Source organism: Phalacrocorax aristotelis, chromosome 15, assembly GCF_949628215.1.
Source record: "Phalacrocorax aristotelis chromosome 15, bGulAri2.1, whole genome shotgun sequence".
Taxonomy (NCBI): Eukaryota; Metazoa; Chordata; class Aves; order Suliformes; family Phalacrocoracidae; genus Phalacrocorax; species Phalacrocorax aristotelis.
In genome coordinates, this window is record NC_134290.1 from 16,173,324 (window position 1) to 16,198,534 (window position 25,211).

A 25,211-nucleotide genomic window follows, 5' to 3' on the forward strand; every position below is an offset into this window, starting at 1 on the left:
TTACACATTTCTTCTAAGCCCATCTGGGCTTACCTCTCCGTATGCATGGTAGAGAGAAGGAGAAGGCGGTTCAGCACGCATTAACAGGGAACTGGGCGATTTCCATCAGCCACTGGCCTCTGGTAGGTGAGGCTAGGGTTGAAGGTTGACCTGAAAATGATGCTCTGTTGGCACGGTTGCCATTTTAGATGGAAGACATCTCTGCTCTTGTGATATCTACTGTTCCAGGAACAAGGGAAATCTCTGCTTCTTGCTTTCTTTTTTTTTTTCCTCCTCTAAGAAGAAAGCAAAGGAGTTTGAATATAAATTTTAAGATTTTCTAAAACTGAGACACAAATGCAATGAATTCAGGAGTTCTCAATACCTAGAATCGCACTGAAACCATTCCTCCAGCCAAACTACCTTTTGCACAGCACCTTCTCTACACACAGTTACCCCCCCCATGTTTTTACTGACAAGCAGACCACTTCAAAATATGCTGAAGAAGAAAAAAGGACCAAGCTGAATGCAAAAGGCACAGCCCTGTAATTTCAAACCCACTGAAAGAACTGGATCCACCAGATAGTCTCTACTCCCACACCCAAACAACCTTGCAAGTTGATGGGGTGGGGAGAGATCAACTTGGGAAGGAGAGGTTCCCATCCTCCTGATGTAAAAAGAAACAATAACTTCAAAGAACACTAGAGACACGGGCCTGAATGAGCAGGAGCCAGCTTCAGAGACACAGCAAGGTACCACCCCAAACCAACACACGCCAACAACGCGAGCTAGCAGGCATGTTCCGCCGGAGCGTGCCAGGAGACTCCAGTTTAACTAGGTGTTTGGGAGGTTTCACCCGTACTGCTCCCACAGCAACACCTCAGGCTTTGGCAGAGCGTCCATCCGCTGCTCTTGCCCTGTTTGGTTCTCAAGTCAATACTTTTGACAAATTGCTAGGTTTCCCTTACACGGGGCGTACTCTCCTGCACACAGAGCATTAGTCACTGCTTCATTTGCCTACCCAGCTTCACCACAAGAATCCCTGCTAGCGCTCCCGCGGTATACGAATTGCTAGGAGAGAAACCACCCCTCTGTGAGAGGTGCTGAACCGAGATATAATGAGCCTGAGGAGCTTGGTCTCACCCTGCAACCTGCTGTAGAGCTTCAGACCAGAAACTGGTTCCCCCCAGTCCAGGGTCTTAAACCACAACCCTTCCCCTTGGAAAGGTGGATGCTGTGCACACGGAGACCGGTATCGAGCCCCCACTGTCTTCAACGGCACATGAGTTCAGTGCCAAATATACCAAATAAGAGGTCATTCCTTGGAAATCAGAGAGGTGGAGAATCCACTCTTATTTTTTCTTCATAAATGGCAGCAATTTGGAATCCAACCTGCAAATCAGAGTCCCCCGGACCCAGACAGTGCATCAGCCTGACTATGCTATGAGGGAAGAGGGAGGCGCATTCTTTGACACCACATTGTTCCGGTTTTTGGACTCGGTAAGTCATCATTATTAAGATTTTACTGAAGGCTACCCTACTTACACACAATCTGTTGTACTGGCCTCTCAGAAACTCACTCAATTTCCCAACTAGTTATAAAAAAACAGCTTTTATAGTAAAATTTGAAAAATTGGTTCAGGCAAGAATCACAGCTTTAGTAAACCTTTTGAATTGTTACCTGCTGCCAGCTGCGAGTGGATTGGAACAAGGAAGCACAGGAAGAAAATTCCTGCTCTCAGAGGATGCTAAATAAAGATCATTTATGTTTTTGATTGTTCACTTCAACAGATTGCTTTGTATTCACAGCTTGGTTTCCCTCCACCGTCCACAAGTAACGCGGCTGGCACAAATTCATAACGAACCGTGCTCTGTCATGCAAGACCCACTCTACGCTCTCAGCATAAGACACACGGATCCCCACGCACGCAGCTCTGCATCTGAGGAAAGACCTCCTTTGCCACTCTCCTGCAGACACGACGTCTTTGGGGTACAGACTCCAGCCCACTCTCGCCTATGCGGCGTGACCGGGCCTTCAGGAATTATGGCAACATCTGCAACAGACTGCTCTGATCTCTACCTCGCTTCTTCCCCTGGGGAATGAGCAGAAAGGCACCTTATACATAACCTGCTTCCTTCTTTATTTAAGAACAAATGAACTGAAGATCAGCACATTTTGGGGGGGGTCACAAAGCTCCTTTCCAGTTCACAGCCTACACTGAATTTTCTACAGTTTGAGAACATGTTCTGGATTGTTCCCCTCCAGAAATAAGAATTAACAGCAATACTCGCAAATAACTACAAAATACTGGCAAAACTCTAAGTAGCTTGGGATAAATGCACCCAGTGACCCCATTATCCTATTACCCCTAGATTTACTTCTCTCCTATCACACTGCCATCAGCAGCTCACAAGAGCGCACAGGTGTCTCTCCACACTGCATTATATAGGGAAACACCATGTCCTGCAGCGGCCAGGTGAATGCCCAAGCTGCTGCAAAACTAGTTCGCTTTTCTGTAGCCCAGAAAGGCTGTGCAGTACCGCTGTCACGGCACGTAAGGCGTTTGCTGCGTAAGGAAATAGAGCCCCAAGTAGAGAAAGACCGGACCCAAAGGCAACGGCAAGGCAAGCTGCGAACGGGCGGGCTTCTTCCTGCCGCAGGGACCCACCGCACTGCCCTGCTGTGTTAACCACCGCCTCCATCCCCACCTTTGTGAGACAGAAAGGCTCTTCCATATGCAGCAGACATCGCCTACGTCATGACGATGGGAGCTAAGCGACACATGGGACTGTGCAGAGAACCCCTTACCTAGGCATTGCAGCTCAGCAGAGGGGGATTCCTCTTCCTGTCGAACACCCTAAATCCCTCCAAATAGCGAGCAAAAAAACCCCTGTTGATGTCATCTGATTGCATCACCCCCCTCCCTCTCCAGGGCTCAAAGGCACGTCTCTGAATAGCTCTTTGCTTTGCAAAGCAAAGCAGATGCGCCCTAACGCCCGAAGCCCGGCCGCCTGCGAGGTGGCGACCGCGGAGGAGCGGCGGGGCTGGGTCTGCGCATCTGCTGCGAGGGGACGCGAGCGATGATGGGGGGGGACGCGAGCGATGATGGGGGGGGACGCGCTCCCAGCGCTGAGCCGCCCTCCCCAGCCCCTGTGCCGCCTTCCTCCCCCCGAACCCACCCGACACACCCAAAGGCACCGAGGGGAAAAAAGAAAAATCAAAAACCCAACCCCAACCCCGGGGAGATGGAGGCGGCAAAACGCCTATTTCCCGGAGGATGCTGGCTAAAAAGGGGCCAGCCCGGCCAGCCCCGGGCCGGAGCGCCGCCGTGCCCAGGTAGCAGGGACCAGGGAGCGGCCCCTTGCCGCATCAGCGCCGGGGGGCTGGGAGCGAGCGGGGCCGGGCTGGGGGAGCCCCGGGGGAGCCCACCTACCTGCTTCTCCTCTGCGGCGCGGGGCGGCGGGGGCGGCGTGCCGGCGGCGGGGAGAGAAAAGAAGAGAGAGTGAGGGATGGGGGGCGCGGGGCGCGGCGGGATGGGGGCGCGGGCCGCGGGATGGGGGCGCGGCGCCTCACCTGGGTTGAGCAGCTTGCTCTTGTACCGCATGCCGGTGCTCATGGTGCCGCCGGCGGCCCGGCCTCCCCGCAGCCGAGAGCAGCGCCCTGGGAGGGTGAGGGTGAGGATGAGGATGGATGGGTGGGTGGGCGGCGAGGGCCGCCCCAGCGCCGCCAATCCCGGGAGCCCGCCCCGCCCCGGCCCCGCCGCCCGCCCCCGCCCCGGCCCCGCACCGCTCCCGGCGCTGGCAAAGGCGGCCGGTGTCCGGGAGTAACTGCGGCGGGAGCAGCCAGAGCCGAGCCCGCCGCCACCCGGGCGGGGGCCCGAACGCCCTCAGGGGAAGCAGTCCCCGCTCCCGAACAGAGGGAAGGAATACAGCCTTTAAAAACACAAATCACACACAAATGGAATAAATAGGAAGCGTGTTTCCAGATTTAGCATCTCAAAATACAGTGGGAAGTCCTGAATCATACTGCAACCGTACTGTGTAAAGCAGGAATGTGTGCTCTGCTTCCATTAAAACATTTTAAAGAGGTGATATGGAAAGTTATTTAAGGTAAAAGCTGTCAGGAGAACTGCTTAAGCAAAGGCAGGAGAGAACTCAAATGAATTTTAAGCACTCCAAAGGCAGTAGCAGATTTAAGACCAGCTCCTAGGAACCTCCGCAGAGGGCAGGGACGCCTCAGGACACCCAGATCCTCCCCCTGCTTTCCACGGCTGCAGGGAGAAGTCACATCTTCCATATTTCAAGGACATGTAAATCATCAGACTCAAACCTCCCGAACGCAGGCCAGGATAAGCCTGGCACGGTGATGGCTGCACAAGTGCAAGGGCACTCCCCTACATCGGGACAAAAAAACTGACACTGATGCCACCGTACTAACTTTTCAAACCCTTGCATTCATCACAGCATTTATCTTGCTGTTTCTTCCACCTTCACATTCAGAACATCCCTCGTATCAAAACAATGAGGCAGTTCCAAGACCAGAGATTGGCGATCCCAGGGATGTATGCTTTAAAAACCCATTAACTCACCCTGAGCTTGTTTTTAGCCATTGATTCAAAGCATCAGAAAAAAAAAGATTCAGGTAATTGTCAGTGTGTTTGCTTATCGTTAAATGCTAGAGCGCCACAGACCATTACAGATTCCACAGCACAATTAAAGGCACCAACAAGCCACTCAACCTTTCATGAGTTGTTTTATCATCTGCCACACTGTTTTAAATCTCACGAAGACCGAAAGGACTGCAGTCACCTGCTCCTTGAGCCTGCTGAACAGCCATTAATATAGTTTCAGGTGGGCACTTAGTCCCAGTGCTGGGAAGTGCCAGCCCAGAGAAGGCTGGGGTGGGATTCAGGAAGAGGGATTAGTCTTCCGTGGCCCTGGCACTGCTGACGCAGACGGGAGTGGGAATGCAAGCTCAGAAATGAGGCTCTAGCCAGAGTCCTCTCTCCAGAGATCTCCACAGCAGTGGAGACTTGGCTTAGATATATGTTCCCCCATTCAGTTGCGAAATATTTTAACAAAACCAAGTTCAAATGTAGCTGAAGATTAACATTGGACAACATCAGAAAAGGGGTAGAAGGCATAAAAATTAAGCCTAGGTTGAAAGGAAAGCACTCAGGTATGGTATCGGCAGTACTGCAAGCCCTGCTTGGACTATTATTCAAATATATCTCAGGTTCTGAGCCAGATGCTCCAGCTGGAATTCACAAACCAGAGGAGGCAGAGTCTATCGATCAGCGATCTGCATCCGCTAGTGAAAGTCTGTCACCAAGGCTTCGCACACAAGAATCGAGAGTGACTTTAGGTGCCTTGCTTTGAAAAGGGGAGGGGGAGAAGCTCCGTTTTTAATAAAATTAAGGGCTAGAAGCTTTTGAAAGCCCGCTTCCCCATTGTCCCAGTTTGCTTTGAAAGGTGCACCTTTCACGTCGCCTTTGCTCAGAGCTGATCCAGTATGAAAGTAACGTATGTAACTGAAGTCTTGGTTCCTCGGGAGGGGTGTGGCCGTCCTGACTTTCACAAGCACAAACGGACAGCTTATCATTTTAAGAAGGTTGCAAAATATGATGCAATGTTCTGGAAGAAAAACAAGAGAAGTGCATATAATGGCACACGATTCAGGGGCAGGTGTTTACTGTTGAATCTCTCACCTCGGCCACATTGACAGGCGTGCTTACAATTCAAATCTTCATAAAACCTGAAGAGCCTTTGTATGAACACAAACCTGTCACTCCATTTCTTCTTTCAAATTCCTTATAGCAGCCACTCAGATAACGTGATGTCCATTGTACACAGTTCAAGCCCAAACACAAGCCAAATATGCATCCCTGCGATGCAAATCATCTGTTAATCCTGTCCTGATTAAACACTCATTGCTGGACAGCAAAATTAGGGCTAATCATTACATGAAAGGCACCCCAGGTTAGTACAGAAGACAGTGTCTCAATCCCATATTTGCGAAATAACTTACACTTATGCATACATAATACACACAAGACTACAGAAGCATGCAGAAGAGAGCCGTATACTCAGTAATGACATAAAGGAAACCACAACATTCATGGTCTTACAAACTACGGTGAGCGATCAGATTTTCCATGGTATTCACACACCTAAAGACATCAGTAGATGCCTAATGAAATTTCAGAGGAGGTGGGGGGGGGAGTGGATGCAAAGTCTTGCTACCCAACTTCCAGATAACACACTTTTAAAGTTGTTTTGAAATGAAATCAAAGCAGTCTATATGCAGACAGTCTAGCAAACACCTTCATTCTCCAGGGTAAACATCATGATGCCTTTGAATATGCACTGTGCATGACACCATTACAACGTTTCCGAGATCAGCTTAAAAAAGCCAAACATCAAGCAACAAAAACCACCCCAAAATTCAACATTTTCCACATCCATACAATTTATTACAAAATTTCAATGAAAATTAGTGTTACGGTATATAAAAAGTTCAGTACACGCCACCGCTCAGCTAACAGATACAAATGCCTGTGACAGAAATTCTTGCAGTCAATACTTGAGACCTGGAGACAAATCTTCAGAGGCATCCACAGAAGCTGCTGGCATGCGTAGTGTTTATGGTATGTTAAGGCACGATGATTTAGAGAAGTCAGCTTTTTGCCATCACTGGTGAATCATCAGTGTTTTGGGAATTTTCTCATACACCACACAAATATAAATCACCAGAGATGAAGCTTCGAAAGTAACCAAAGCACAGAGAAGGTTATGAAAAACCGATACGATACACGACTTAAAATGGCGAGTGAAAGTCATGATACTGTGCAAACACACATACGCTTACTGTAAACAGGCCACAAAGTCTTAATCTTAAAAAGGTATTAATCACAAAACTGTTCAGAATAACCTAGCAGATACACGATTAAGTCCTTAAAGCCATCACAATGACCAGCCCAAACAGCATACTCTATCGGTTTCGGTATAAAAGGGCATAGGAAGGATAATAAAACCACATTTATAAGTATGAAGACAGTGTTACCAACAGAATAAAAAAGATACAATATAACTTGATTAACATTGAATATATGGAACAAGCTGTTTTACAACATGATCTTCAGACTTTGTTTTAACGCAGGTCTTGATCTGCGGCATCCGGCTTTCGCATTTGAACGTTACCGTTCGGTCAAAGAAAACAGAGCACCCATCCACTTAGAGAACCGCACACTGCTGCAAACAAAAAGTGGAAAACAAAGAGCATTAGAAGGGACAAAGCCTCCGCGCTGTCAGAGTGTTTGGGGCAGTCTGAGCCCCGCCGAGCAAAGCGGCGCAATCTGGGCAACAGGGCGTTTCACTGGGGTCCGAATTAGGACTAGATCAGCTCGGTCAGATCCATGTGGCCCCAAATATTTACCACAAACATCCAATAAAAGCACATAAATGAGCATCTATTTTTAGTTGCATACTTTAAGCACCCACACCCCCCTCCGTCTGCAAGAACACAAGAACTGGGCGGCAGCTCATCTCCACAGTAATGCACACAAGAAACCAACCTCAGCCTGATACTTGAAGCGTTACTTCTGGTGAGAAAAATGAAACCCACTTATCTAAACAGGGCTAAACGTAAGCAGCAAGCCTGATGTCCTGCACAAGGAGCTCTTATGACATTGCCTAGGTACAACAGGAAAGCGAATGGATTGTTTTCAAGCGTTCATCAGGCGTTATTCATATGGCTGAAAGAAGGGACACCGGTCTGTAACTTCAGAAATAACTACCAGTTTTGGATGTCTCTATAGCTACTTGCCAATCGGAAAGCCTGCTACAAAGAAGGGAGAATTCCAGCTTTCCCTGAAAATTGGGCCCTGCTTAAGAAGCTGCATCAGATTTGGAACCCAGAAGACACCTCTAAATTCTCCAGCCCCCAAAATACTCATTCCCAACAGGAAAAGATAGCTTAAACATAACATTGAGATGGAAAAAAGAAATATCCGAAAAAACACTGTTGTGTCAACTCACAGGTAAAGTACACCACTTGTCCAGCCTACACTTGCTGACGGCAGCTGGGGTAAGGAGCGAGGAAAGCGTCCTCTGCTCTTTGCCATTCTCACAGTGGGAATTCTGTTCAATACACAATTACGTAACATTAACGAGGCCATCGCTTCCCATAACCACCAGGACAAGCAAGCCAGCATTAAGGCTTTAGAGCCAGAGTCCACACACTGCTACCTGAATTCAATATTCTAATTTAAAATTAACCTTTTGTGCTACACTACTACTTGGTATGAAAGAGTATGCAAGTATGAAAGAGAAACTCAATTTCTGCCATTGCCTGCCTAACACTAGTCCGTTACAGAAGGTACTTCTAGAGGAAACCGTAACCGATGTTTCAGACTCACCAAAAAAAAAGGAATTTCCAATAAACATGGAGGCTCGGGTTGAGGCACAGCTGTGCACCGGTGATGCCAGCATTAGCAACACCATAGCCACGCTTTATATGCTCGTAGAACAAACTTGGGCGAAGTACGCTTGTGCATTTTCAGTGTGGATTCATCTCACTGCTTTCTTCCTAATCTTACGAGACAACAGTTTGTGATACATTAGGTTGATGCCTTCCTTTACTAATTTGACCTCCAGTTTATGAGGCTAACCTTACAGCCCCCGTGCTCCTTTCAGCAATACAAAGCTTTAATAAATGCCTCCATCTGCAATGTGGATTCATACCATTATTTAAGAAAGACGACACATTTCTCCAGTGTGCCATTGAAACAAACCCTTCTCAGCAAGCAGCGTAACCAGCACCACGTACGCCTGCACCCCGATGCACGCGGTCAGGCAGCTCCACATCCTCTATTTGTAAAGGTTTCAAAAGCCTTGCGAAGGAATGGGTTTGCCTCCCCCTCAGCTGCTTCCTAACACACCACTACAATGCAGACACTGAATAAATGAAAAAATTGAAGAAAATGCAGAATACTTAACAAATCTCCACTTCTGAATTTCTAATAAATTTGTTTTATAAGCAGTTATATTTTCTCACTGACCTAAATTCTTCTCCTTCAAAGAGCACCCATTTTATGTTGTAGCTACAGCCCTTTGAGTGTCCAATCGTTAGCAAGAATGATTGAGAAATGGCATCTTTTTGGAAAGAACGTGTATTGGGTGACACCAATGTCCTGTTGTTAGCTACTTTTGACTCACTTTGTCACTCACACCTGTAATATTTTGGGTTTCTGATATTTCAGTCATCCTCCACTGAATTTACTGCTTCAGGTTTGTTCCCTTCCCTTTTGCTGGTCTGTAGCGATGCCTTATACTTCCCCATAGCGAACGCATTCAGCCAAGAATATACTAAGTTACAAAACTGGCCTTTGAAGTGCTTTCCAATGTTTATCAGTTAATTTAATATGCTAATAGGGTTAATACCCACTGAGTCACATATACATACCAGGCTCCAAGGTCTAGAACTATAAGAACTGTTCCTCCGAAAAATATTTATTTAGCAAAAGGTGGCCTGAAGCATTTACAGGTGCCCCGCGACACCGTGCCAGGCTTTGGCAGGGCCCTGGAAGATCTGCGCACTCCGCTCCTCCGGCCCCTGATGCCAGAGGAGTTGTGTCTGCAGCACCTGCCCTCACCCCTGCACCCCACCCGCATACAGCAGCGCCTCACCGAGGTACAGGAGGAGGTGGGCTATGTCAGCTGTGTCGTTCCTGGGTAACCAAGCCTCTCCGGCAGAGCGCAAGGTGCCTCTGCACGTATTCACGAGAATTAGGAATGCTGCTGGGGCCACTGCACCGTGGGCTTCATCTTTCCCAAGGCACTGACACATCACTGAAAAGCAAATAAAATACCTGCACTCACCCCCGACATTTCCCCACAAAACAAGATTTCTGCAGTGACCCATTAGAATTGTAGGTTCTATTTTATATTCTCTGGGATCACTTGGCAAAATGGAATCAATCTGCATCAATCCATTTACTGACAACATTTATTGACGTACACTGTGGGCAATTATGTGAAAATAGCAGAAAAAGTTGCTATTGGGTGTTTCAATCTTTCTCATTTTATGTTTTGCAAACATTGGAAAGCTTTTAAGTCTGCAACCATTTGTCCCTCCTCTCCTCTATAAGCACAGCAGTTCTAGAAATTGGTCTCAGTGGGAACGTGCTTTTCAAGACGCACAAATCCTACAGCATTAGAAATGGGACACCGCTACTTCCGGGAGAGAACTCTCCTTACAGAGACTGGTCCTGACAAACTCCTGGAAATTTTGCCTACAGAAAGTATAGGCAGATAAAAATCCAAGCAAGATTCTTGAAGAGCCAGAAGACAGAGAATATTTAGGTACAGGAGGTTTACAGACCTTAATAATACTTCAGACTTACACATCATATTAACGATACGTATTTTTTCTGTACAACTCTTTGAAGACTATGATTTTAACATAGTGCTACCTGTTTCATGTTGGGAAGAGACGCTCAACTCATTTTCTGCCAAAGGCCACAGACAGATACTGTGGAACAGCCAAGGTCCCAATCCAAACCATCATCTTTTATTATGTGCTACTTACAATCCAGGAACACGACTGTTTCACCAACTGAGAGCAGTACGGACTAACAGGGAGGTGCAAGGTATTGTTTTTAGATGAGCAAACCCAAATGAAAGCGTTATTTTTCTATATATCAAGGATTAAAAGCCATGGCACAACTCTGTTGCCTGGCTCTCTGCACAGTACACGCATGGGCAGGTGGGCACCAGCTACAAGGTGGCTCTTGAGGACCTGCTAAGATCCTTCTATACAAGGTAATGCCTACAGAGCCACATGAGTTCAGCACTTCAGTTGTACAGTAGCAGAGGAAAAATGGCAATTTCTATCGGAAGCCTACTCTAAGGGAAACGAAAGCTTGTTCAGCAAGCCCTGTGTGGATGGGCTAGCACACCTCCACAGTCAGAAGAGCTGAAGGGAGCTGGAGAACGATGGCTCCCTTCTAGCCTGGTTTCTAGCCAGAAAAACATCCACTGGCAGCGCCAGGCAGTTGTTCCAAATGCTACAAATTTGCCCAAGCTTCACATTCTCTAGGCTCTCAATTTCAGCTGCCAAGAACCACAGCGTGGTCTGTACTTCCTCAAATGACATCTCTCATCAGATCAATTCAGCATTCTGCAGCATCGTTTCAGGAGGCTGGTTGCTATGACAATGCTTTGTGTTGTTCTGTTAAACGATGTCAATTCAGTGGCAGAAAGAGCTAGCTGTTCGATTCCTTTAGTACTGTTCTTATCAAGAATCAGCACAATGTTAGTGAGCTCAGGAGGCTTTAAAATACTTGTGGAAATCATGAGCTATACTAAATGAGTTTTCAACACCCTACAGATATTTTAAGTGCAAGATACTTGAGTTTTTTTCTGAACACATTTCCCTAACCATAAGTACATTTCCAGCTGGCTATATTTGTTTTCCACAGGCTGGCTTCTGTCACCAGTTTGTCCCAGTATGATCCTGAAGCTGAGTAGAAGACAGACAATCCAGATTTGTAAGAGTAACAATACGAAAACAGATTGCAAAGAGCTACACCTTCAGAAGCAGAGACGGAAAGGGAAGAGACGCCCATCAATATCCATTTCATTTGAAAAAAATAATTCCAGCTTTTTGTAACAGTTGCTCATCTGAGATCAACAAATTGAGAAACTAGTAAATATGCTGTTGGAATTACAGTAGGCTTGTTTCAAAAGCATTTGTAATGGAGTATCCAGATAACACTAAATCTGGTTTAATCTTTGGTAACTTATTCCACCCCTCCATCTCCTTCCTCTCCAATCCTTCATTTGAACGGTCAGACAGAAGAAGCAATAAGCTCCTACACTTCACAATAGTGTCTAGCGTTTTAGAAACAAAAAAAAAATCTGAAAAATCAAGCTTATCCAAGCCTTTACCATGCTTCACATGGGCTGCTGCAAAGGCCTCCACCTGCACTCTTTGTACACAGAAGCTACGAAGTGTTTAGAGGGAACAGACAAAAGTGTAGGTCAACACACCTGGTCTCAGGGCTGCTCTCTACTTCTCCACAGCAAGAAATCTGTCCATCCTCTTTGGAAACTTTGAAGATATTCCCTGTGTATCACCTTTGCCTTTGACACTCCCCTTACGCTTCTCTTACTCTGGCCTTGAAAGTAGAGAAAACTGCTTGAAGTAAATTTTCCCTTTGCTCTTACCATAAAGCCTTTAAAGATGCCCCCGTTCAGAAGGGATCGGGCAAACCAGACCTCCCAGTCAGCCCATCTGTGTAGCGCTTTATGATAATACAGGCTCGCCACTCTTTCTGGCAAGGATTTGAGTTTAGCACTTCTTAACCATTATGCGATGCCAGACTCTTTCCAGAAAACCCCAAAGCATTCAGAATCTTCTCCCCACCCCGAAATACATCTGAAACCAGAGCAGGTATTTCACATATTTGGACATTATATTTGATTATCCTATTGTTTACTCTCCAGCTCCTTCCTATGAAGGTATTTACACCATACATCCCTCCCCAAAATATCTGAAAACATCTTTCTACCTGTGCTTTATGAAGTCCCTTTTAGGGGACTTTTTTTTTTTTTTTTTGGGGGGGGGAGGGTGGGGGGGTGGGGATGGATATGATAAATACATATTTATCCAAAATAGAGTGAAAACATTTTTTACATGAATTATCTATCAAGTTACATATTTTTCTCAGCACAAAGGTAAGAAAAGGTGCAAAAGAGTAATTGCAGGAGAGCCTGTACTTTCAGTAGCAGAGCTGATCCTTTAAAGTTCTTGTAAAACTAGAACCTGAGAGATGCTCAAGATAAGCTGTGATAGAACAAAAAGATGGATATCAAGTATATTTACATTTGTTGGCAGTTTGGTTCTCTTAACTACTGTGTTAATTACAAGTTTCCTGGTTTCTCTGAAAATAGTGAGTTCAGTAAAATACAGCAAATACATCTGATGGGAGCACTGAAGGTTGAAATCATTATTCCTCCTAAACTGCAGAGTCAGTTAACACGCAGGAGAGAAGCTTCCCTGAGGCTAAGCTCTAGGTGAGGATTCACTTGAGCATGCTGACAGGATCACACAGCACCACTCTGGTTTAGCAGGACTGCAATCTGCAGTTCTGACTGTGCATATTAGCCAACAGATTATGCTACAAGTCTATCAATCAATATCTCAAGGGTAACAAAAAAAGTACTTCAAAATTATTTTCTGAAAGCAATCTGCCAAACAACTACGATTACCATAGCAGCTGCAGAAACATAATTTAGCAGCTTCCACAGAAACAGCAGGACCTCCACATATGACGATCTCATTCAAATCTTTCTCAGATTTGTTGACATTCAATATTTGAGACCAACTAACTTCCTTAAGATGTAGTTCAAACTAAATCACAGGAAGATCATGTGGACACTTAGTTAAATCTGCAAAGCTCTCCTGCTTAACACATTTAGCGGTCCAAGATGTATTCCAGAATAGCAATGTAAAGTACCTACAAAATAACATTTCACTGGAACGCACGTGAGCATGCTCAGACCCTGTTTATTTATGTATCCATCGCCGCAAATTCAGCCTGGGCCAAACCATGCTCCAGTTTGGTTTTATAAATCCCATATCCAGTATTGGCAGAAGCTGTGAAACCCAGGGAATGCCGGTGCCACTACTGGCTAACCATTAGTGGGAATACTGCATCCTATTAGCCCTCAGACACTGATTTCACAGCAAACCCAGTGGCTAGGAACTGAAGAAAGAGCTCTGAATATACGTGTATCATTTGCCATCCTGCGCTCTGCAAGCAACAACTACAGGCAAGCCTGTTAGATTTAGGGTGGCTTTTTCTTACTGTCAGTTTAAAGGATGCCACGTGATTACATGTGATTTGCAAGTCACAGAAAGAATTGAGCTCCTTAGCATGTAAATTATTAATTTACACTACATAAGGTGTCCTGCATCAAACAGCCATTTTCACAAGCGGTCAGAGTTCGGCCATATGGTCACAAAGTCCCCCTGAAAGCTTGGGACCTTCAGTTCAGACTGAAATATTTAACAGGCTGCAAAATTACCAGCTCCTGGTCTGGGGAAGGGGGATCTTTACGTCAGACACTGCTATCGCACACACTGCATGGTCAGTCACAAAATTATCCTCAGTGTTTAGATTTCCAACTCTGGGAAAATATATCTTAGTGTGGAAGTTGGAAGGCATGATGCGAAGACTCCTCTATCTGTAAGACTTGGAATTGTGACCGTAAGAAACATGATTTTGAACTACTTTTTCCCCCTCACTCAAAAATCACAGCATACATACCTGTAAAACCATCAACATCTGCTTAAATAGGAATTCAGTGAATAAGTTTATTCATTTGGAGAATTATTTTTTTTAATATAAACAGGAAGAGTGAAGGTTCAAATAAAGGCAACAAAAAAAAAATCTCCTTATTTTAGGCTTGGAATGTTGGCAGCTGCCACAAGGTCATAAGGGATAATATAATCCATTTTATTCAAGCTTTACATTCCAGAAGACCAGCAATCACAACTAGAGTATTAAACTGAAGTATTAAGCAACAAGACTTCTCATATCCTTCTATTTTTTGTTCTTGCATTTAAAAAAAAGTATGCCAGAAGAGCTGCATGCTGAAGAAAGCTTGAATGTTTGCTACAATAATTTTTTCTTCACTCACTCTGATCCCACCTCATGTATCATATATGACATCAAGGGAGTCCGTATTCAGTTCGCCTGACCAGTTTGTCTAAACTTTTGTTTGGGTCTCTGAAAAAACTGCTATGAGTTCAGCGGCCTGCATACCCCAAAACACCCTAACTTTTGTTTCTATATAGTCAAATTATTTTTCTGAGCAGCTTTTGCCAAAAAAAACCAAAGCCAGATGATCCAAAAATAAGGCACCGAAGATAAACATTTACAGGTTTTAAAAACAGCTGGAAAAGGTAACATCTGCAGAGATCTTTTTTCTAGTCTACCCATAAAACCATTTTTTTTTCCTCTAAGTACTGCAAAAGCAAGTCCAAAGTGCAAAATTAACAATAGTCATTGTAAATATCTTACATAAAAGGAGCAAACAGGTCAGAAAAGTCATACCTGGCACATCCAGATGTTAAGCATTTTAATCATCGCCAGGCTTCATCCTCATTTGGGCTTGCATCTGTGCAATCATCTCCTGCATGCGGCGCAGCTGTAAGAGAAAGACACCCACATGGTTTAAACAATTTCACGAGGAATCCAAAATCCAGGAAACTTTAAATCATCTTCTTCCATGGTAGAACACAGATCCAATTTGCCTCTTTATAGATCAGAAATGTTAGATTAATTCATATGATTGAAAACTGTTTTTCCCATCTCAGATTCTTTAATGCGTTACATCTACCTTTCACAAAAGATTTGTAAGAATACTTATAATGAAAAATTAAGCAATAAAATCAAAATCTTTTGCAGCTTGTGGACCTGTGAATTAACATTTAATCTACCATAAAGAAACCTGTGTACAGAGATACACTGCTTCAGTGAGCTGAAGCAGCTTTGTACTGATACAAGTGCTCAAAGTGTAACATCACGTAGCAGTACTCATCCTGTGGCTAACCAGATACTGCTGCTAAGAATTTGCAGAGTTAACAGCCCAGCTTGCAGACAGAATTTAAATACTACTTCAAAAGTAAAATAGAAATACGTTTACAAAATTTGGAAAGACAGCCTAAACACATTAAGCACCAATATTGTTACATTGAAACAGTGACCCTTCCTGGAAATAACTGTTTTCTTAAAGGCATTTTCTTCTGACGCTTACAAGTTAATTTCAATCTCGTAAAAGGCCAGTTTTAGACAATTCTTTTCAGAAAAAATAACATGAATTTAAATAAATATTCCTAAGAAAGAATAAAAAACACTAATACACATTTTCAAAACGTATATGCAAATGCATCTAATTCGGTTTACAAATGACTAGGTATTTCCTTCCAGAAGCAGGTGGGGAAGCTCCACACGCACAACTGCTAGCGCCTGATCTTACAAACCAGTGAAGAAATAGGCCACAATTTTCCATCCACATTGTATAAGACATGAGTCCATCTCAAACTGAAGATCACGTAATAATCTGAGGCTTCTATAGCAAGTTTTCATAATTCTAAGAATAATTGTGCAGGTTTTAATATATGCAGCTTTTTACCCCTTTAGGAAAACGTAGTTAGAGAATTGCTTTCATTTGTTTGTGGGGAGGAGAGGCAGGGTGCAGAGATGGGGGGATGACTCTTCAACTCAGAAAGCACTGCTGTGTTCATACAAGTATAGGGTATTTTCATCCCGTCAGCCACATCAGTTATTGTAATATGAGCTCCTCCATCAGAGTCCATACAAAAGACTCTGTGATAAACGCTTGACTACATGTATGTGACGTTGAGATGTTTGGTTTAAAGAACAAAAAAAAAAAAAGCTGGAAGAAGCATCACAGGACAGGGGAAAATTAACTGCAGATGCCCAGACCACTTTTTGTTACCTGGCCTCAGACACAGGTTTGGGAAAGAGTAAGGAACTGGAGTGCAGAGCTTGCAGCATGGCCAGAGATAGCAGAGCCTGCCTAAAACTAGCTGGTTTATAACCAGTACCTATCCTCTTGCTGCAGCACCGCAGGGTTCAGTAGGGGCTAATTCAGGTTCCTCTCACTGTGGCACAGATACACTCTGACAAAAGGAGATTCGCACAGGAACAGCACGAGATACAGCTAAGCCTGTAATTACGATATACCCATCTACATCTTTCTCCTAAGCATTTAAAACAAAAAGCTTCTGATCAAAAAGATGGCATAATGCTGCAGGAAGGAGGAAAAAGAGCAGAAAAGTCTCAAAAATGAGAGTTGCATTGACTCCACGGTCCAAGAAAAGTTTCAGAGATCAACTTGGAAAAATGTAAGGCACCTGGTCTTTTGAACTGCCTCTCTGCAGATTTACCATCAGAATAAAACTAGCTTTTTGGAAGCTCGCCTACTTGAGCTTTCCCAAGAGCACTCCAAGCTGAGCCATGAAACATTCCCAAAATAGAAGCCATTCAGTAATCACAGGGGAAGATACTGCTGCACATGTATTATGGTGACTGCTCAAACGCAGCATTCTGCTAATAGCCAACACCATATTTTAAGACTTAATACAGCATCCAGTCTCTCATTTTCTTAACCTTAATTGATAAAAATATGCCCACACCATGAAAGAAATCAGATGCTGCATATGGCTCAAATGTAGGGTAGGACAGAAGCTCTAGGAGACCTACTCTGCTCCAACATTAAGACTGTAAGATTTTCTTTTCCATTTTCATGTGGTGTTTTTGAGATCTACTCGTGGAGCTTTAGTCTAATCCATTAGCTAGATAATGGCAAGCTTCTGAAGTTATTTTAGCATAATTCAGCACACAAACTTTCAGGCACAAAGACTGTTAAAAAAGACCAGGCACACTGTAGTCTCGGATGGCCATTAGTAGTAGGCGAGTCATCACTGAAGTTCCTTTTCATAAGGAAATCTGGCAAAATAAAGAGTAAAGAAAATAAAAAGGTACTCAAGTGCACCTACTTTTTTCACTGCACCCTGCGCTGCATCAGCATTCTGTTTTGGTTTTTTTGTTGAGCATTTGATACGCAAACAATCCAGAACAGCTGCTTTCTGACATAAACTGTGGCTTCTCAAGAGCTCTAAGCGAACTCACAGCTATCAGTTCCATAACAGTACTCTTAGCAAACACAAAAACCTGGCTGCGTAACTGTCAGGCTAAAGTTGGAGGTAATAACTGAGCTTAGGAAGAATGCACACAAATATCTTGGAGAGAAAGTCATTTGCACTGTAATAATCCCGTCAGCTTGAGTGCAAAATTAAAACTAAAAAAAGAAGAATCAAGCTGCATTGTACTGAGAGTGGTAACCACGTCAGTCGCTTCCACAATTCAAGCAGAGGACAGGACATACGAACCATTCCTAAGCGTTACAATACAAGCTAAAAACAACTTCTCACCTTACTAGACCTGCTGCACAGACAAACAATTTTTCCTCTTAATAAAGGTGAAGGCAAAAGATCACACAAGACTGGAATTTATGTCATATCAACATCTGTGTTCCCTTCGCTGCTGGGGATTGCAAGCATCAAGGGCATACCGCGACTTTGATCTTGCTCAGCAGTAAACCCTCCCACTTGTAAGAGCAGCATTCTGCAGGGCACTTGCATTCGTCCCCTAAAGAAAGGCTACTACAACATGATAGCACAGGGTCAATGCACACGAGGAAAAGGAAGCTAGGAAATAATGTTTGGAAACCTGTTAACACAAACAATTCTTGTGAATTCCCAGAGAACAAAAATGAAGAGATTAAACTTAGCCTTGGTATAAACTCCATTTAGTCAGGACTAAAATTTACTTCAAACTACCGTGTAACTACTGGGTAGTGACTACACGTAACTACTGTAGCAACACAGAAAAGAAACATTTGAAAGGATAGCTAAGGTTACAGCATTAGAAGTGAACCCTACAGCTTCCTAATGGCTTCCACGCCACTACCAGAAACCACACGCAGCTTTGCTTCACCTACAAGATTTCACCTGTGGTACCAGCAAGGACTACTCCTGTCTGAACAAGGCGAGTGACAACCCTGCAGATATCACAGGAAAGGTAATGTCAAACCAAACAATATCTACTTCCCACTGACAGGCTTCCCCTCCCTGCACTAAGTATTATTTCTGCCCATGCTTTTAAATAAAGCTCATAAGGGAAGAGGCTGCAAGAAGAGGCCAAGATGGAAGACAGTAGGGTGGATTTTCTAGTACACCAGGATGTTCCCATGACGGTGCTGGCTGAAAATACTTCCAATACCAATCTTGTTAACTGAAGACAAGAAAGACACTCCTGACAAAGTTACTGTATGGGAAAAGGGGCTACCATTGAGATAAATGCCCTTCACAGGACACACGGACATCATGAATAGCAGAAGTCTCTATGGCCCCAGCCCTCACGCTGCACGTGCGGGAAGCAATGTTCCTCCAAACATATAAAAGCGCAATTACTCAAAAAAAAAAAAGTTGTTCTTCATTCCAGCTCCCAAGTGATTCCCTTTGCTAATTGCTTACTAAGGGTTTTCTCCTCAGGATGTTCTCCCAGGACGGAGACCACATCACTTCAGAGGAAGGCTGAAGCACTCTGCGTGAAGCGTGCCTCCTTCCCCCTGCACTAAGCAGCAGCATTCCCCAACACAAATTAAACCTTAGAGCTGGTTTTATTTCCCTCAGGTCTGCAGGCCTTCCTCAGCAGTCTTGCTGTCACTCCACATAAGTTTTCACCTTATCTTCCAAGAAAAGGCTTACACAAACATCTGCAACACCAGGCAGTTACCCGCACACGCTCATCACCACCTCACCTACCCGCAGGGCTGCTGCTGGACCCCGGCCTGGCAGCCCCGCTCTGCCGGCTGGCCCCTCCTGGCTCCCACACTAAACCAGCGTTCTTAACCTCATCTGCCAAAGGGTTAAACGCATGCACAAAGTGGAAGGACAGAGAGAAAACAATTTCAACACTGCAGTTAATTCTGCTATATTCAGCCTACAGCTGACCAACTCTACCAAGGACAGTGGAGCAAAGGGATTTGCCTGAAGCCTCAGGGTAGCTCACTGGAAAAAAATCAGAGGAAGCTTGTTCCTTACTGTTTCCGTGTAATCACGGCCTTAACATTTTTCTGGAAGTATTGCCTCTCAAAACTTTGAAAGGTTTTTATTATGAGATATTTTCCACATAGGAAGAATATGGCACAACACTACAAACTTAAGTTTGTGCCCATTTACACTACAACATCAAGATAATCTTTATTCTTATTTTCACTTCCAAGCTCAGGAAAAACAGGTCAACTTGCAAATGAGCAAAAAGCACAACCAGACTGAGCAATAAATCCAAAATGACAGATTAGCAATTCCAAATTGCTGAACTGGGGACCACATCCTTTGGCATAATAAAAGATCATTTAGCAAGAGTGATGCCTTGATACAGATGATCCTGGCTCTAGCCCAAGCATTCATTCCTTCCAAGGTTATATAAACCTCACAAAACTGTAAATAGAACTTGAAGCACCGTTACTGATGGGAATGCAAAACAGGAGGGGAAATGGGTATTTGTTTTCTCTGCGAAGGCCATGGAATGCAAGCCCATTTCCTCTCTGCCTCTTTCCTCCCCAGACTTCTCCCAGTCTGAACCTTAGGCGTGATACAGAGATGAAGGGATTTCATACTGGCTTATCTACAGAAGATTCAGCAAAGCCTCTTGATCTCCTCGGGACAATAGAACGCAGAAGTTAAAAACCTATTTGTTTTTTCAAGTTCTAACCTAATCCTCCGCAACTTCAGCAGCAGTTATTCAGAGATGATTAGTCCCAGACGAAACTTTCAGTGACTGTCCTCCAAGAAATTCAAGACTTCATCCCTTAAGCCGTATTATATAAAAAAACCCATTACATACATATATACACACACACACACGTTCACACAGAGTGGTCAGAATAGACCAGTGTGTAATAATGTGCCTGCCATATGAACAGTTTCCAGGGGAAACTGTTATAGGTGAATTTTTTCAGACATAGGCCTTAGGACAAATAGTTCCACAAGGATACCCAAGTTTCTACTTAACTAGACATGTATGATTTGTGTAGTTCAAATAACAGGAGAAACAGTTATGACAAATTCACTAAGTCTACTGTCTGAATCTTGGAAGCATTAAGAAGAAAAAAAAAAGTCAAAACATTTCCTAACAATGCTCTGGACATTTCCAGAGCATCTAGTGTTCCTGGCAATGCGCTGATGGTCTGCTGTTGCTTTGCACACACGTCAGTAAACGGGAGGTGGTTAATTTGTGTAGAGAACACTTGCAGAAGCTCCACTCTCGTAAACGCATGGCCGTCAAGCATGCTTATGTTGCTGAAGTTATACAGTGATAAAGGTGCAGCTCATTTAATCTCTAGCAATTCATATTATTAACTACTAGTTATGGCGATGATCGGCTGCTTCTGCATTTCCTTTTAGGAAAGTTCTTTGCTATTCATGTCAACATGCCAGCATTAGCTATTTTTAAATATGGATGCTATAAAGGAAAAAGAAAATGCACAGATTGAAGTAGCCATATTTCAAAAATTTCCATGTACGGGAGCCTGAATCTTCCACCTCAGAAACATGCAAGACTGCTTGTAGTTTTTTTTATTTCTTACTCCAAATCACTGCATATATGCATTGGTCTTTTAAGTCACGCTTTCTTGCATTTATGGACTTGGATCCAAGCTGAATTGGATAAAAGAAGGATAAACAGAAAAAATACTATCTTCCGATCGGCAGCGAGCTGTAAGCTTTCACAGTGCAAGCAGTCATAAGCATTGGCAGTGTACTACTTGAATTTAAATACTAGGCTAAAAATCTCTGAATCTTTATAACTCTAGCATAAAAATGTTAAGTTGAAAAGCCTAGTAATAACTTGAAACCAGAGTAAGAAATCAGAGATTGAAAACACCAAATCCATAAGGTGACTGGTACAACAGAAATAATCTTGACTTGCAGCAAAAATCATAGTCAGATGAGGAAAGATACACATTAAATATATCGTGGGATTTTTAGGACTCAACAACCGTTTTCTACTTCATAGCCACATGACATAAGAAATTTACTGGTAGCATGCTTGTAGTAAGCCGTGCACATCTGAAATAACATTAGACTAAGTCTACCCCAGCATACTATGTTTAAAGCAGCATATGCGGCTGACAAACAAACTGATTTCAATACTTAAAAAATAGCAACTATCCTTATGGAAAATTAGCATACAAACTCAAGTGATACCCTGCCCACAGGCAGGAGTTCACATGCTACCTACCATCCACACTAGGGCAGTGACTATAAACAAACCACTTTGTATGGGCAACGTTCAGATTAGGTCTGTCATGTTTCACAACTCCAGCCTTACATTCCGTAGGCAGTAGTTGATGAAGAATACTGGAATGGGAACACTGCATATTATATTAAAGAACAAGAATTTTAGAAGCCCCCTCTTACCTCAGCCTCTTTCTGCTGGAGGATTCTATCCTTGTCTACCACTTCTTCTTCGACAGGCCTATCGAACAAAAGAGTACATTAGTGGTAGAAGATACACAAGTAAAAACCTCCAAGAACAGATTCAAGGCTCATATTTCAGCTAATAGAACAACAACAAAAAAGTCTATATGTTTCCACACAGGGGAAATTAGGACATTGTTAAAGCCATCCTTTCCTTTTGTAAAGGACACCTTTACCTCGGACTCCTGTTATTCACTCTCCATTTCTTAAAATTCCTTTTCTTCACTGCTATGGGGATCCTTTTGCCATTTACTCTAATCAAGAGATTCCCTCCACCATCTCCATATGTGGTACAAAAATCAACCATTAAAAAGCTAAGTTATTTCCTTTCTTCTTTAAGATCAAAATGTTTGGCTGAACACTTAAAGAACAAGTAAAATGGGGACAAGAATAAGTTGGTATCAAAAAAGACGCAAAAAATCTTCATCTACCTGTGCCGCATTAAGTTGCCGAGAAACCTTACCAAGAAGCGGGGCGGGGAGGGGGGGGGAGCCGCACCAAAACAAGCCACCACACCACACAACACACACACGCAACCAAAAAAAGACTGTTTGGTCTAAACGTTTCTCTCTCTAGCTCTACATGAAGGAGCAAGAGACCAGCCACGACAGCAGTCCTGCAACAACTGGAGAAGCAACATCCTACCTAATCAGATAGGCTGGGGCCTATTTAGACATGCGCCCACTAGGGTTTATTTTTTCCAAGCAGACATCATTAAATAAAAACCTATCTTGCCTGAAGCCCACCACTTCCCTACGTGCATTCCAATTAGAAGCACAGAGAGGGGGAATGGATACACAAACAAGAACAGCCGTTTGTAAGCACAGCACTTCACTAGATACTACTCCTCTTTAAGAATAGAGTTCCATACAAATTTCAGTAACTCCATAGATTGAAATCTCATGAGAAATAACTAATTACAGGTGGGATCAGTTAGGAGGAGGAGCAAGTTCAATGTCACAGTGGAAAATGAAGAGACTCACAAGCAGAAGAGCCCAAGGCACACACGTACTTACTTGCCAGTTCGTTTTAGCTTCTCCGAACGGAAGTTCTCGTAGTGCAAATCTTGGGTCACCTCCTGCAGGTCCTGCATGTGTGTTCTGAAACACGCAAAGGGCCATTGAACACTTTGTCCTTCTTGACAAAGGGAAGAAAAACACTCCTTTATCTTCTATTTTTGTGTTATATAATGGATGTGTTTACTGGAAAAATAATCCTTATGGACCAAGCCTGCCATAAAGCTAGCCAGAACACTGCTTTCATGTTTTCGGTCTTTAATCCATACTGAAGTGCCCTCCCACCAATACTCTTCAAAGACCCAAAGTATGCTGTCCTCCTCTTGTTCACTAATTACTTTATAGGAGTTGTTTATACCAGGCTTTGCGGTGTTAAGAACATTGTGAAGACAGTTATTCAAAAAGATACTTTAATTCCTGAAGTATTTTTTGAATCTAAGTGCTATTAAAGTATAATTTGTGACCAAGAAATAGGTGGAGCTCCTTGGCTCACATTAACAGCTGACATTGCCTAATCCTTTCCAATTGTCAAAAAAAAAAAAAAAAAAGAGAGAGAGAGAGAGAGAGCGAGAGAGAGCGAGAGCGAGAGCGAGAGCGAGAGAGAGAGCGAGAGCGAGAGAGAGAGCGAGAGCGAGAGAGAGAGCGAGAGCGAGAGAGAGAGCGAGAGCGAGAGCGAGAGCGAGAGAGCGAGAGAGCGAGAGAGCGAGAGCGAGAGAGCGAGCGAGAGCGAGAGCGAGAGAGCGAGCGAGAGCGAGAGAGCGAGAGAGCGAGCGAGAGCGAGAGAGCGAGAGCGAGAGAGCGAGAGAGCGAGAGAGCGAGAGCGAGAGAGCGAGAGAGCGAGAGCGAGAGCGAGAGAGCGAGAGCGAGAGCGAGAGCGAGCGAGAGCGAGCGAGAGAGAGCGAGAGCGAGCGAGAGCGAGCGAGAGCGAGCGAGAGCGAGCGAGAGAGAGCGAGAGAGAGCGAGAGAGAGCGAGAGAGAGCGAGAGAGAGCGAGAGAGAGCGAGAGAGAGCGAGAGAGAGCGAGAAAGCCATGCTTGCTACCGATGACCAGCAGAGGGCAATCCCTGCCCAGCAGGGACTGAAATCAGAAATACACAATGGAATTCAATTTCCAACAATAGCAAGATGTCATTAAAAAAAGAAAAATCATGTAACACCGTCCACACAAGCAGAATGTGCACATTGGCTAAAATCATAAAGGGGCAGAGTGTCATATTTAACATAGGATTTCCCACGCTGCCAAGAAAACTGAGCTTTGCCCTTGATTAAACTACGAAGAGTGTTCTACACACTTTGAGTACTATTTCAAAGGCCTCTCTGCCCCACCCACTGCACCACAAGAAAAATTCCATTTATACGTAAAGCCATTCAAATCAGTTCACATAAGGCATGAAATCTGTCACATGTATCTGACAGCGTAAAATATAGAAAATATTTTCTGAAGTTGGAGATCAGAGGATTACAGCAGCAAAACAAGCTCGGGTGGTGGACACACCATAAAAAGTCACTCTGCCATCAGAGCTAGTTCTGAATTAAGGAGCTCATGCTGTTATAACGCTCTGGTCATTGTGTCAGTTACATCACCACAGGAGATGGGATAATTTCACCATTACTCACACCAGCATTGTGCGCAGTTTAAGGAAATCATTGTGCTCTGGATTTTCAACTTCAACAACTCCCCAGGGATACAGACGGCCTCGGATTTTTTTCCCTTTCACCTCAATAAGTTGGTTGGATCCAATAACAGCAAAGGGAATACTAGCCTAGGTGAGACAGAGCAAATCAAGTTACTGTTTTGATTTTTGACTGGTTACTTTTTTGTGTTTTGTTTTGATTTTCCTTTAAAGAAAGCACACTTGTGCAGACACAAAGTAACAGACGAGGGGCGGGGGGGGGGGAAGAAGAAGTGTTGACAAACACACTCTGCTACAATCCTCCCACATCAGAAAACCAACAAATCCTCTTCTAGGCAATGCAGCCTCACATTATTAACACCTGTAGTTTTGTTAGGATCAGTTTGTCTTAGAGGCACAAAAGGAAGTGACGCTTTGCTTTAGGAACACTTGACTGTTGTCG

The 25,211-nt window shown here is 44.0% G+C and overlaps 3 protein-coding genes across 7 annotated transcripts in view; 1 reads left to right on the plus strand and 2 right to left on the minus strand.

Annotated features, from left to right (window-relative positions):
* Positions 1-3,642, minus strand: part of SEPTIN5 (septin 5) — a 45,535-nt gene extending 41,893 nt beyond the window's left edge. The window contains exon 1 of one of the 2 annotated variants that reach the window (XM_075110151.1): positions 3,554-3,642. The gene's annotated coding sequence lies outside the window, so the exon portion shown is untranslated. Of the gene's footprint in view, positions 1-3,413; positions 3,435-3,553 lie in introns of those variants that run through there. The other variant, XM_075110152.1, reaches the window with a different exon arrangement.
* The window catches only part of UFD1 (ubiquitin recognition factor in ER associated degradation 1), a 436,293-nt gene that overhangs the window by 336,601 nt on the left and 74,481 nt on the right, over positions 1-25,211 (plus strand). The window lies entirely within an intron of this gene.
* LOC142064767 (septin-2) overlaps positions 6,431-25,211 on the minus strand; it is a 40,082-nt gene continuing 21,301 nt past the window's right edge. For 2 of the 3 annotated variants that reach the window (XM_075110159.1, XM_075110158.1), the window contains exons 9-13: positions 24,753-24,898; positions 23,137-23,220; positions 22,061-22,118; positions 15,102-15,195; positions 6,431-7,230 (exon numbers count right to left, since the gene is read on the minus strand). In XM_075110159.1, the coding sequence (XP_074966260.1) occupies positions 15,127-15,195; positions 22,061-22,118; positions 23,137-23,220; positions 24,753-24,898 (357 nt within the window). In that variant the 3' untranslated portion in view covers positions 6,431-7,230; positions 15,102-15,126. The remainder of the gene's footprint in view (positions 7,231-15,101; positions 15,196-22,060; positions 22,119-23,136; positions 23,221-24,752; positions 24,899-25,211) is intronic. The other variant, XM_075110160.1, reaches the window with a different exon arrangement.